This window comes from Chelonia mydas, chromosome 7, assembly GCF_015237465.2.
Source record: "Chelonia mydas isolate rCheMyd1 chromosome 7, rCheMyd1.pri.v2, whole genome shotgun sequence".
Taxonomy (NCBI): Eukaryota; Metazoa; Chordata; order Testudines; family Cheloniidae; genus Chelonia; species Chelonia mydas.
In genome coordinates this window covers 52,305,764-52,317,346 of record NC_057853.1, presented here as the reverse complement: position 1 = coordinate 52,317,346, position 11,583 = coordinate 52,305,764, and the positions used below count along the sequence as shown (strand labels likewise).

At 48.0% G+C, this 11,583-nt stretch overlaps 1 protein-coding gene across 26 annotated transcripts in view; it reads left to right on the top strand.

Moving 5' to 3' along the window:
• Positions 1-6,135: 6,135 nt before the first annotated feature.
• The window catches only part of PPP3CB (protein phosphatase 3 catalytic subunit beta), an 80,257-nt gene continuing 74,809 nt past the window's right edge, over positions 6,136-11,583 (top strand). For 6 of the 26 annotated variants that reach the window (XR_006292308.1, XR_005226098.2, XR_006292307.1 and 3 more), the window contains exon 1: positions 6,237-6,568. Coding sequence is in view for 16 of the 26 variants with exons in the window: in XM_037903880.2 (XP_037759808.1) it covers positions 6,445-6,568 (124 nt within the window). In the remaining 10 variants the exon portion in view is untranslated. Of the gene's footprint in view, positions 6,569-6,748; positions 7,114-11,583 lie in introns of those variants that run through there. The other 20 variants (XM_043551751.1, XM_043551752.1, XR_006292309.1 and 17 more) reach the window with 15 other exon arrangements.

The following is an 11,583-nucleotide window of genomic DNA, read 5'->3' as shown; positions in this document are numbered from 1 at the left end:
ATAGAATGATAATGGGAGTTCCCACTGGGATGAAGTAGTAAGGCTTTAAATATCTCTTGAATTTCAATGTAAGGGTTAGACGTGACAGCGCTGCATTCTGAACCCATCTCACTAGCAATGCCTGACACCAAAGATAGTGCTGATCTGTGATGATTTGGGAAATCTATGTATAACTTTTGAATTTTGGTTGATGTTATGAAGTTGTTACTATGAAAATAGCTGTGTCATTGACTGCTCTTAGTTAAATGTTGGATCCACTATGGGCTGGGAAGGGTTGTGTCATATCTTCCCCCAACCAGGTGTAACCCCCAAGGAGATTACATAGATTCCTGGGAGCCTGTCTGCTGGCAGCTCAGGGAGAAGCACACTGTCCCTGGTAGAGAGGGAGAGCCAAGGCAGACTCAGAGTCTGCCCAGCAACCAATAGGGAGTGAGAGGCCCTCCCAGGGAGTTAAGAAAAGGGGAGAAGCCATTTCCGAGTCAGTTTGGAGCCAGCCAGGAAAAGGGCAGGACTGGCTGTGTGGGGAGCTGGTGAATTGCAGGCCTGCATGCAGGGTTCCCCTGAGAACAGGCCTCTAGGGACCTGACAGCAGATCCCTCAGCTGTGTTTTTCCTTCCCCGCTGATGATTCCCCATTTGTAGAGTTAGCTGGGAAACTTCCCCAGCCAGGCTGAGTTCGCTCTCTAGCGCCCTAGCTGAGACCAGTCACCACATGGTCAGCTCTGCTCTGGCTGCTAGTCCAGGGAAGCTCCCTGCTGAGTGTGTGGCTGGAGGCTGGGCTAGGAGGCGACAGTTTGGATGTTAGTGTAGCTGTATAACCTACACCTTGAGTCCTGCACCCCTTTGTGGTGAGGGGAAATCCTTGGACCGACGCAGCCTGATTCCTGCCTGAGGAGGATCCCTGCCAGCAGAGAGCAGCCCCTCTGCAGTGACTGAGGAGTCCAGAGTCATCTTTGAACCTGAGGATCATTCATGGAGTTTGTGAGTGCACCATCTTTTAGTTAGTTAGTCAGGGAATTTGTTTTGGGGACCCCCACTACTCCCTGAACTGTGTCCTCAAGCCAGGGAGTAAGGGTTTGAGGATTTTATAACCTGCTGGATATTATACCTGTGGAGGGACTTACCACCTTCTCCCACATGAGTCCTTTGGGCTGTACTGAACTCAGTCAGCCACACTGCTAAACCACTGCAGAGAAGAATGTTGTGGTTATAGGTCATCAAGGGCTCCAGCAAAGTACGCGTACCAACGGGACACTAATTTTACATTTGCTACATCAAGTCACGGGTATTTTCAGTATCAGTACCGGTGACCCTAAAAATAGTGTTTTACCCTGTTATGTTGTATTTGTCTCCTGTTTAATATAATTATTGTGTTTGTGTTATTTCTTGGAAGTCTCCAGCTATCTGGCAAGTAAGTGGGGATTACCCTGTAGTTAGAATTTTCCGCCCAAGCTGCCCTGGTGACCCTACCAGGAAGGAGCGAGGGGGGTGGAGGCACCGCCAAATAATTTCATAGGAAAAAAGAAAGAAGATACACCCTGCTGAGTGGGTGGCAGGATCCAAAAGAACCTAGACCTGTAAGCAGATTTGCATTAAAGGAGGTAACCAGGTGGTGAGGGAGCGCTACACAGGGATAAGGGAAAGCTGTCAACCTTAAGGGCTGTACTCTGACCACACAATAGTTTATGATAAAGAGGGTGCCCTAGTTGGGAAACTGGTTCAGCCAAGTTGGTCTGCAGGGATGGAGGTTTGGAGCAGTGGAAAGTTGCCAAAGGCAGAACAAAGAAGCCAGATATTGTTGGAAGTAGGGGGACATATACCAAATGGGGAAGACACACACAAAGTTTGGGGATCAGCGTGATAGGGGATGGACTGGCTAAGATCAGAGGAGACTTCACTTTTCAGAATCCAAGCCATGCACTGCAACAAAAAAAACGCTGACCCTGTTCCCAACTCAAAGAATGCTCTGGAGTGGTGAGAAAACTGAGGCAGGGAAATGTGTGCAGAGTTTAATATTTTTGTATAGATCTGTGTATTCCTCATGCTATTAGAGAAAGAGCAATGCTGGGTTCGAGTCCTGTGTAAAGTCTGTATGCGCTGTGTCCTATGCTTCAGGGTATGCCCCCTGGAAGGGTTAAACTGTGATCCATAAGGCTCACATCTGGTGGGATTCTGGGAGATGGTGTATCTAAGCTATGCAGGAGCCTGAGGGGTCTGCACTGGTTCCAGGGTGCTGTACAGTAGGCCAAGCATTTAAATTCCCAGGAGGAGCTTCTAGAAAAAGGAGCTGCACCCTGAGCATGTGCCTAGGCATCCAAGCCAGGCGAACGCCTAGACTCTGTTCATACTCCAGAGGCTTAAAACACACAGGATCCAGGAAGTTGATCATAGCAGCTGAGTGAGTGGTCAAGTGGACTTGTGACGGGTCATCTACTTCACCCAGGTCAAGTCATGGCTGCTGTGTAGCAGCTTGACCACAAGGGAAGGTAGAGCCAAGAACTCCATAGTTCTATCATCCCTCTCCCCATCCCCGCTGCCACTGGCTCTCTGCTGCTTAGCAAAATTGTTATTGCACCAGGAGGTGGCAACAGTGCCATCTCCAATGAAGATTTGCCTTGCACCTTGGAACAGTCAAGGTCACTGCACCTGTATCTCCCCCGCCCTCTGTGGTCCACTCCAGGCGTGCCTAGTTAGGTCCAGTGTCACCTCTCCTGGGCAGGGACCCTTGTCCCACTCCCTTCTGATAGGGGGTTTTAAGATACTACCTGTCTTACACTATGATATCCCCAGTAAGCCAGTCTGCCTAAAGGCTAGCGTCTGTGCATTGGGTTGTCTGTCTCTGAGGGCTAGGAACAATGTATTGCTGGCTGTTACCGCCCTGCCCTCTTTGAGCAAGCACATTTATTCTTAATGTGAAACCTTACAGAGAAAACATAATAAAAACAATAAACAGATTTAAACATACACTGAACATACCAGGAGTCGCCCACCAGTCTTATGTGGCCCTAGTACAACAACATCTTTCCAATCCTACCACAGGGGTTGGGGCTCTACTGAGACAGACAATCCTGGCCTTTTGCTGGATCAGAAAGAAGGCCCTGAGTCAGTTTAAACTCAGCCTTTTTCTATCAAAAGCCCTTCCTTTGTTGGTCTCTGAAAAATCCAGTCTGAACCAGTCTATGCCAGCCTCAGCAAGGGGTGGTCTCTCCCCCTAGGTGTTTACAACCTAAGTGATTCACCTTAATTACCTCCCACTGTTTTTGATTCCTGAAGGAGTTGTGATTGCCCTCCCCCCTGGAGCTGCATGCAGTCCCTGGCCCACAGTGGTACATAAACTTAGTACAATATGGTCCTATGACAATCAGGGTCCAGACACCCTAAGGGGATGCCCCACACTGATACTGCAGGGGTTAACTCCTCTCTTTGGGCTGAGGAGGCCACGCCCCCTTGGCCCTGCTGGGCATAGTCTGGCTGGAGACTAGGTATAAAAGGAAGCAGCCCAGCTCATTAAGGGTGGACCGCTGGAGAGAAGGGAGGTGTACTGCAGGCTCTTGCAGAAAAACTGCGGACACTTCAAGACACGGATAGTGAAAAACCACAAACCCCAGCTTCCGGGTACCCCAGAAGAAGGAGTGACCGTGGGAACCCTGAGATGGCATCCTGGAGAGAAATGGGTAGGAAGTGACCCAGGGAAAATTTGCAGGGAACCAGTTATAGAACTGGAAACTATTTCGGAGTATTTTTGACAGGTTGCCCATCGAGCTGGTGGCAGGCAATCCTGCCACCGCCAATGCCCTGGGTTGGTACCTGGTGGAGTGGGAGGCTTGGGCCATTGCTGCTGATGACCCTGGGGCAGTGGCTTGTAGCAGTGCATGGGATTCTTCCTTCCTAAGAGCAGGACTCTGCACTTGTCCTTGTTGAACCTCATCAGATTTCTTTTGGTCCAACCCTCCAATCTGTCTAGGTCACTCTGGACTCTATCCCTACTCTCCAGCGTATCTACCTCTCCCCTCAGCTTAGTGTCACCCGCAAACTTGCTGAGGGTGCAATCCATCCCATCGTCCCAGATCATTAATGAAGATGTTGAACAAAACCGACCCCTGGGGCACTCCGCTTGATACCGGCTAGACATGGAGCCATTGATCACTACCCGTTGAGCCCAACAATCTAGCCAACTTTCTATCCACCTTATAGTCCATTCATCCAGCCCATACTTCTTTAACTTGCTGGCAAGAATATTGTGGGAGACCGTGTCAAAAGCTTTGCTAAAGTCAAGGAACAACACGTCCACCGCTTTCCCCTCATCCACAGAGCCAGTTATCTCATCATAGAAGGCAATTAGATTAGTCAGGCATGACTTGCCCTTGGTGAATCCATGCTGACTGTTCCTGATCTCTTTCCTCTCCTCTAAGTGCTTCAGAATTGATTCCTTGAGGACCTGCTCCATGATTTTTCCAGGGACTGAGGTGAGGCTGACTGGCCTGTAGTTCCCAGGATCCTCCTTCTTCCCTTTTTTAAAGATGGGCACTACATTAGCCTTTTTCAAGTCGTCCGGGACTTCCCCCAATCACCATGAGTTTTCAAAGATAATGGCCAATGGCTCTGCAATCACATCCGCCAACTCCTTTAGCATTCTCGGATGCAGCACGTCTGGCCCCATAGACTTGTGCTCGTCCAGCTTTTCTAAATAGTCCCAAACCACTTCTTTCTCCACAGAGGGCTGGTCACCTCCTCCCCATGCTCCCTCATCTTCTATGATTCTCTGAAGATGTATGTAGAATACTATGCTCATGACTTCTTACAATTTCAAATACACCTCACTGCAGAGTGGGACTCTTCCCAAGCCAGATGTTTACAGAAAACCAGATGCAAGTAACAGTCCATGGTACAGGTCAGGAAAAGACAAATTATGGACCATCATGGTTAATGGGAAGACGCTGAGACATTCTGACTACCACATCCAGAGGGAATTTCCCTCCACCATGAATCACTATAGTCTGAGAGAGAGGAAAAAAATGCTCTGCTAGCCTGCTAAAAAGGAAGGGTTTGAAGTGAAAGGTATCAAAAACTGAGGGGTGGTCTTGAAGGTGGGGGACTGTCTGTGAATGCTGGATTCCCTCTTTGGCCTGGGGCACTCTGGGAAACTGTTCAAAGGCAGTAGGTAACTTGTGTTAGAAAAAAGATTTTATCTAATGTAGATGTGTAAAGCCTGAACTTGCATCTGTTTATTTTTGGTGTAGCTTTTTTGCTTCCCTTCCTATTTCATCTTTGAATCTAGGGTTTTTCTACTAAATAAACTTTTTGTTTATTGTCTCTATTGTGTGGAGTGTGTGTGCTAAAGTGATCTGATAACTGGGGCAGTTTTCACACCTTGAGGGATGATGAACCAGAGTCTGAGTGTCTGGTAGTTAAGAACTCTGAAAGGATGGATCTGGGGAGACATGGAACTGGAAGGGCTGAGGGGTCACCGTGCAATGAGTAACTAGGCTGCTAGAACTCATGGTAAGACCTCCATGCCTATGGACTGGCCAGTATTGACAGGGCTCTGTGCCACAGAACCATAGCATTATGGCCCCCCAAGGTGCCAGGGCAGGTGGTGACAGAACTCCTAATGGAGCTGGATGATCCCCCAGTTGTCACAGGTCCTCAAAGATATTGAATGGAAATGTCACACACCATGCTCCTGTAAGGGCATCTCAAAGAGTGGAACTGAGCAGTTAAGGTGCTGTACTACAATCTCGATGCTCATGGATTCAAGTCTCACACAGAAAGGCCTGCTCCAGTTCACCCAGCTGCAAAATGGGTACCTGGTCCATCAAGTTAGGCCAATCCATGGCGGTTGGACAGGATTCTGGCCATGTCTCTCCTGTGTGTATGGTTGACTATGAAACTGAGGTGTCTTTGCTGTGTCAACCTCATCAGCCATTAGCTCAATGGAACTTTAACTTGGGGCCATGCTCCCTGAGGCCATGCTGCGGGAAGCGAGAGGGAGAGTTTTCCCACGGTCCCTTAGGGCCATGCTGCGGGAAGGAGAGTTTTCTCACGCTCCCTTAGGGCCATGCTGCGGGAAGCGGGAGGGAGAGTTTTCCCACGCTCCCTTAGGCCCATGCTGCGGGAAGGAGAGTTTTCCCACGCTCCCTTAGGGCCATGCTGCGGGAGTAGCGGGAGGGAGAGTTTTCTCACGCTCCCTTAGGGCCCTGCTGCGGGAAGCGGGAGGGAGAGTTTTCCCATGCTCCCTTAGCCTCCAGTTGTGGGGTGGCGCGCGGTGCATGTCGGTCCCGAGGCGGACTGTCCCCTCGCTGTGAGGTGCTCGGAGTCTCGCCTGACGCCATGTTCCTTTGGGCCGCTGCCGCCCGGGGTCTCTAGCTGCCGCCGCCCCCGCGTGTCCCCGGAGCCTATAGAGCCGCAGTCGCCGGCCGGGACCGGAGCCCGGCCGCGCCCCGCCATGTCCGCCAAGGAGGGGAGCAAGGGGCCACCGCCGCCTCACGGCACCAGCGAGCGGGCCGTTAAGGGTGAGCCCCGCCAGCGACCGGCCCTCTGCGGGGTGAACGACGCGGCGGCGGGGCGGGGTGAGAATGGGGGCGTGCATGGGGGGCTGGGTGAGAATGGGGGCGAGTGGGTGCGTGTGCGGGCGGGGGGGGTGCGTGCATGAGGACATGAGGGGCTGTATGAGTGGGGAGGTGTGTGAGAGCGGGTGGGGGGCGGTATGTGATTGTGGGGGTCTCAGGGGGGCTGCATATGTGTGAGCAGGGGGGGCGGGGGGTAGGCCTCAGCGTATGGGTGTACCCGACAAACCCGTTCATTCTAAATGAGTGTCCCCGGTGTGTATTGTGGGGTGTATCTGTAAAGAGTCCTCTGGAGGTTTGCGCACTATAGACAGGCTCCTCTCTGTGTGTGTGCACGGTCTCCTCCACACGAGATCCTTGCAATGGGCTTTTGCTGTCTTAATAGTCAGTCCCTTCTCTCCAGCGTGCACCCTGACAGAACAGAGGAGGAGGGAGCATGGAGCAGTTGCCTCTTTTCCTATTGGTCACTGCTTTCAAGTTTCTAATTCTGATGGATCAGTGGCCAAAGTGCTGCAGGATGTGCAGACTCTCTTTTCAGGGTGCAACAGGTCTGTTCTTTTACTGTTTTTACAAAAAAAAAATCTCCTTTACAGTAGCATTGTTTTAAAATAGTAACAACACACATAAATTGTGGATTGTCAGGAGAAGACTGAGTGACCCATTAAGGACTTTTCCAACTTCAATTTGAATGAATCATATAGAACAAGATTTTAATTTTATGTTCTTGTAGGTTTGATAATTAAACTGTATTTAGCTGTGATGGGGTTATTTATTTGAAGTGGCTTATTCTTTTGTGCTTGTACAGTTTCTATGTAATTTAAAAGTTTCTGTTGTAGGCAGCAATTTGTTCTGAACACTAGTATTCTTAGAAACACATTGTCTAAAATATGCTTTTAAAGCAACTACAGCCCTGAACATTCAACTCTTACATAATGGGAAAGCTTGAGAAATTAAGGGGATATATTTGTTTTCAAAGCATTGGACTCCAATAGTACATTTTGTAACTCAGCGTGTTTTCCAGAGTGCTAGGAAACCTTTACTTACAGTAAGGTGGTGGTCATTTTCAGTTGCTTAACCTATTGATTTGTTTGAACAATTGCAAAAAATAAAAGTAAAAAATACTACAAATGAGCATTCTGCCCTGTCAGTGGCACTTAGTGCTATTATCACAGTGTTGTAATAATGCATAGTGCGGAGGCTTTTAATATTTTCTACACTTTGCAATTTGTTGCAAGAAATAATTAGGTTAGGCCATTCAGACGATACAGGTGAACTTACAGTGAGTGGTTATTTCAAACTGCACTGGAAAACCTGCTGATTTCCAGACTCCCCAACAGTTCATGTTAATCATAACCCATGCAGTTAGCTACAGTAACTCCTCACTTAAAGTTGTCCTGGTTAACTTGTTTAGTTGCTGATCAATTAGAGAACATGCTCATTTAAAGTTGTGCAGTGCTCCCTTTTAACGTCATTTGGCAGCTGTCTGCTTTATCCACTGCTTGCAGGAATAGCAGGCCGTTGCAGCTAGCTGGTGGGGGCTTGGAACCAGGGTGGACCGGCAGCCACCTATCAGCTCCCGGTTCCCCTAAGTTCCCTGTGCGGCAGCTGCCCAGCAGGCTATCAATTGATGGCAGTTTAGCTGTCCCTCCCCCCACTGCCATGTGCTGATCCTGCCTTCTGCCTTGGAGCTGCTCCCCGGAGCCTCCTGCTTGCTTTGTGGGGGGTTGGGGGAGGAAAGGGAAGCTAATGTCAGCGTGTCCCCCTCCCTCCTGCTCCTGCACCCAGCTTACTCCATCTTCCATAGAGCAGGGGACAGACACCACAGGGCTCAGGACGGAGGGAGTTTCCTGGCAGCAGCTACCATCTCAGCTTGCTGATTAACTTAAAAAGGCAGTGTACTTAAGAGTGGGGTCAGTGTACTTAAAGGAGCAATGCGCATCTCTGTCTCACCCACAGGGTGTGTGTCTCTGTCTGCCATGCTGTCTCCCCTCCCTCCATTCCTGGTGTCTTGTAGAGTGTGAGGGTACATTAACAACGAGTTAACCCTTGAGGGCTCAGCCAGTTGCTAGTTCATCATTTAGTAGTAAGGCCTCCCCTGGGAAATATCCTAGCCTCTGTCCTCACCACCTCAACCAAGCTTCACAATCATCATCGCTGTGTACCAGTATTAAGTTGTTTGTTTAAAACTTATAGTGTGTGTGTGTGTATATATATATAGATATAGTCTTTTGTCTGGTGAAAAAAATTTCCCTGGAACCTAACCCACCCTATTTATACTAATTCTTATGGGGAAATGGGATTCGCTTAACATCGTTTCTCTTAAAGTCGCATTTTTCAGGAACATAACTACAGCGTTAAGCGATGAGTTCCTGTATTCCAAAATCTAAGTTAAGACTGTTATTTTATGCTTACAGAATTGTGTGCTGGGGATGCAGTCTGTTTTTGACCGTGTCTACGTTGCATATAGAACCACTGTAAGTGTAACCAGGTTTTCATAGCTTCATCTGACACAATTACACCTAATATGGTTAACTGCCATATTAACTGCCAGGAGCATTTTCTTGGTCCAACCATATGTTAATTCTGTTGGCCTGTCCACAGCTACCATGCTGCACAGTTATGTTGTGTCAGTGCCTTCTGGAGAAAATCCTGGACAGTTAACTCATACTGTCTCTGCTGCTGGTGTGAGAGGCAGACAATTGTGGGCTTTTTTCACAAGGTGCAATGTGGTTTGGGATACTCTTACAGCAGAGGGATGAAAGGTAAGATCATTGGCTATAGTAGATGCTAAGTGATCCCATCTATGCAACTGAACCACGTTAGAACCTAATTCAAACCTGACAGTCATGTTATAAAACATGGCTGAAATGTGCTACCACCTACATCAGATGTGTTGACCATGCTTTGTTTGACATGAACTGTACATTGTCAGTTGTAGTTACAAAACTGGTGACATTTTGTGGGGTAGATGGGTCCTCTGATGATGTATTTTCCTCCCTGCTTCCCCTTCAAAGTCAGCATGGCATAGTGTTTTAGTGAGAATTGTGAGGACTACTACTGTTAAACAATTCCTAGTATTAGACATTAAGACCAGGTTCATTTGAAACCAAAGTAGACCAGCAACTATGTTTAAACAGGTCTTTCTACTCTGTAAACTTCTACCATGATTGTGAACCTCCTTACAAACCTTGCTTGTTTTTTCAAGTGAACCAAAGTACTCATTTTTCTTACCAGTAATTTGTTTACACCAATCGTTGAAGTCACTAGTGAAAACTCTCAAAACTCTTTTTGCAGTTGTACATATGGTATTTCCTCCAAACATTTAAATTCACTGCAGAATAAAGGCATGCACTAGAAAAGTTTCCTTCCCTCCCTGGATGCCACATCTGTTCCCAGACAAAACTTAAGTATGGGATACCAGATCACAGTCCCTCCCAGCTGACCCATTCTATTTCATGCACTTCAGATCCTCAGAACAATAACTGAATTTAGAAACTCAGCAGAACTAAGCCATGGGTGCTTCTAAACTCACTGTTGGTCCATGTTCAGCTTTTCAAGTTCTGAAAGTATTGTGTCATTCTAGGGAGGGAAGTGAACCCTATGAAGCAGCGAGGACCTAGCACAGTTGAGCTCATAAAAATTTTGTCAGATAAGTTCTTATGTATGTTGAAGTTTGACTGTGTAGAATATTGTGCACAGATATTTGTGCACTGAAAACAATTCGGTGTATATAGTTTTATACACAATGTTTTTAATATAGGCTTCAGTGCATGCAAGTGTATGTGTAAGGTTAATAATGTAAATGTTGTTAATGTTGCTACAGTAAATAACATTAAAAATAGAAAAAACAAACACCAAGGACACCCTCACCATGGAATAGTATGGAAATAACGCAACTTATGTAAAGATTTGAAAATTTAGTTAATGGTTAGCAAAAATTTAGATATGAAAATAAACGTAAGATTTCAACAGTAACCTTAATTCTGACTCTCCCAAAAAATAGCTGCCCAGAAATGAATACTTCAGTTTTTCTTGTAGGAGAAAAAGTTAAGCCATTTGTTTTAATACAGAATACTCTAATTTATTTATGGTAACTATAAATGTCTTGCACCAGAACTACACAATCAGTACACTTCAGGGTCTGGTGCACACACATCTGGTTGCAGAATACAAAGTTATATAGACTTTACACACAACGGTTTACAGCATCGTTTCTCAAACTGGGGTCTGCAGACCCCTGTGGGTCCGTGAGAGTACTGCAAGGGGTCTGCTGGCCCCGCAGATCAACTTCTCCCACTCCCTCGTTCAGCTCCTCCCCCTCCCTCCCAGTCGCCTCCTGTACACTAGGGAACAGCTGTTGAGCAGCGTGCAGGAGGCGCTGGGGGTGGGGGTGGGGAAGAGCGGGAATGGAGCACGCTCGGGGAAGGGGGCAGAATCATGTCCAAGGCCGCCAGTCCCCCATATCAACTCCTTCCCCTCCCTCCCAGTGCCTCCTACATGCCGGGGAACAGCTGTTCAGTGGTATACCGGAGACACTGGGAGGGAGGGGAAGGAGCGGAGATGGGGCGTGCTCAGGGGAGGGGGCAGAAAGAGGATGGGCAGGGGTGGAGTGGAGCAGGGGCAGGAAGAGGTGGGGTGGGGGTGGGACCTTGGGGGAAGGAGTGGGGGTGGGGCCTGGGGCTGAGTGCGGGGTTGGGGTCCGTGAAACATTTAAAATCAAAATGGGGGTCCTCGGATTGCTAACATTTGAGAACTGTTGGTTTACAGAGTACGTATGTAATTTCTGACAGTAAATCTTCAGTGTTAAGGGTATGATATCTCTGGGTAGGTTTACAGTACAGATCTATATCAGTATAACTGTGTTGCTCAAGGGTGTGAAAAATCCACGCCCCCCCCAAGCAATGTAGTTATATCTAACCCCCCGTGTAGACAGCGCTGTGTCAACGGGAGAGCTTCTCCCCCTGACATAGCTACCGCCTCTCGGGGAGGTGGATTAACTATGCCAGTGGAAGAAGCTC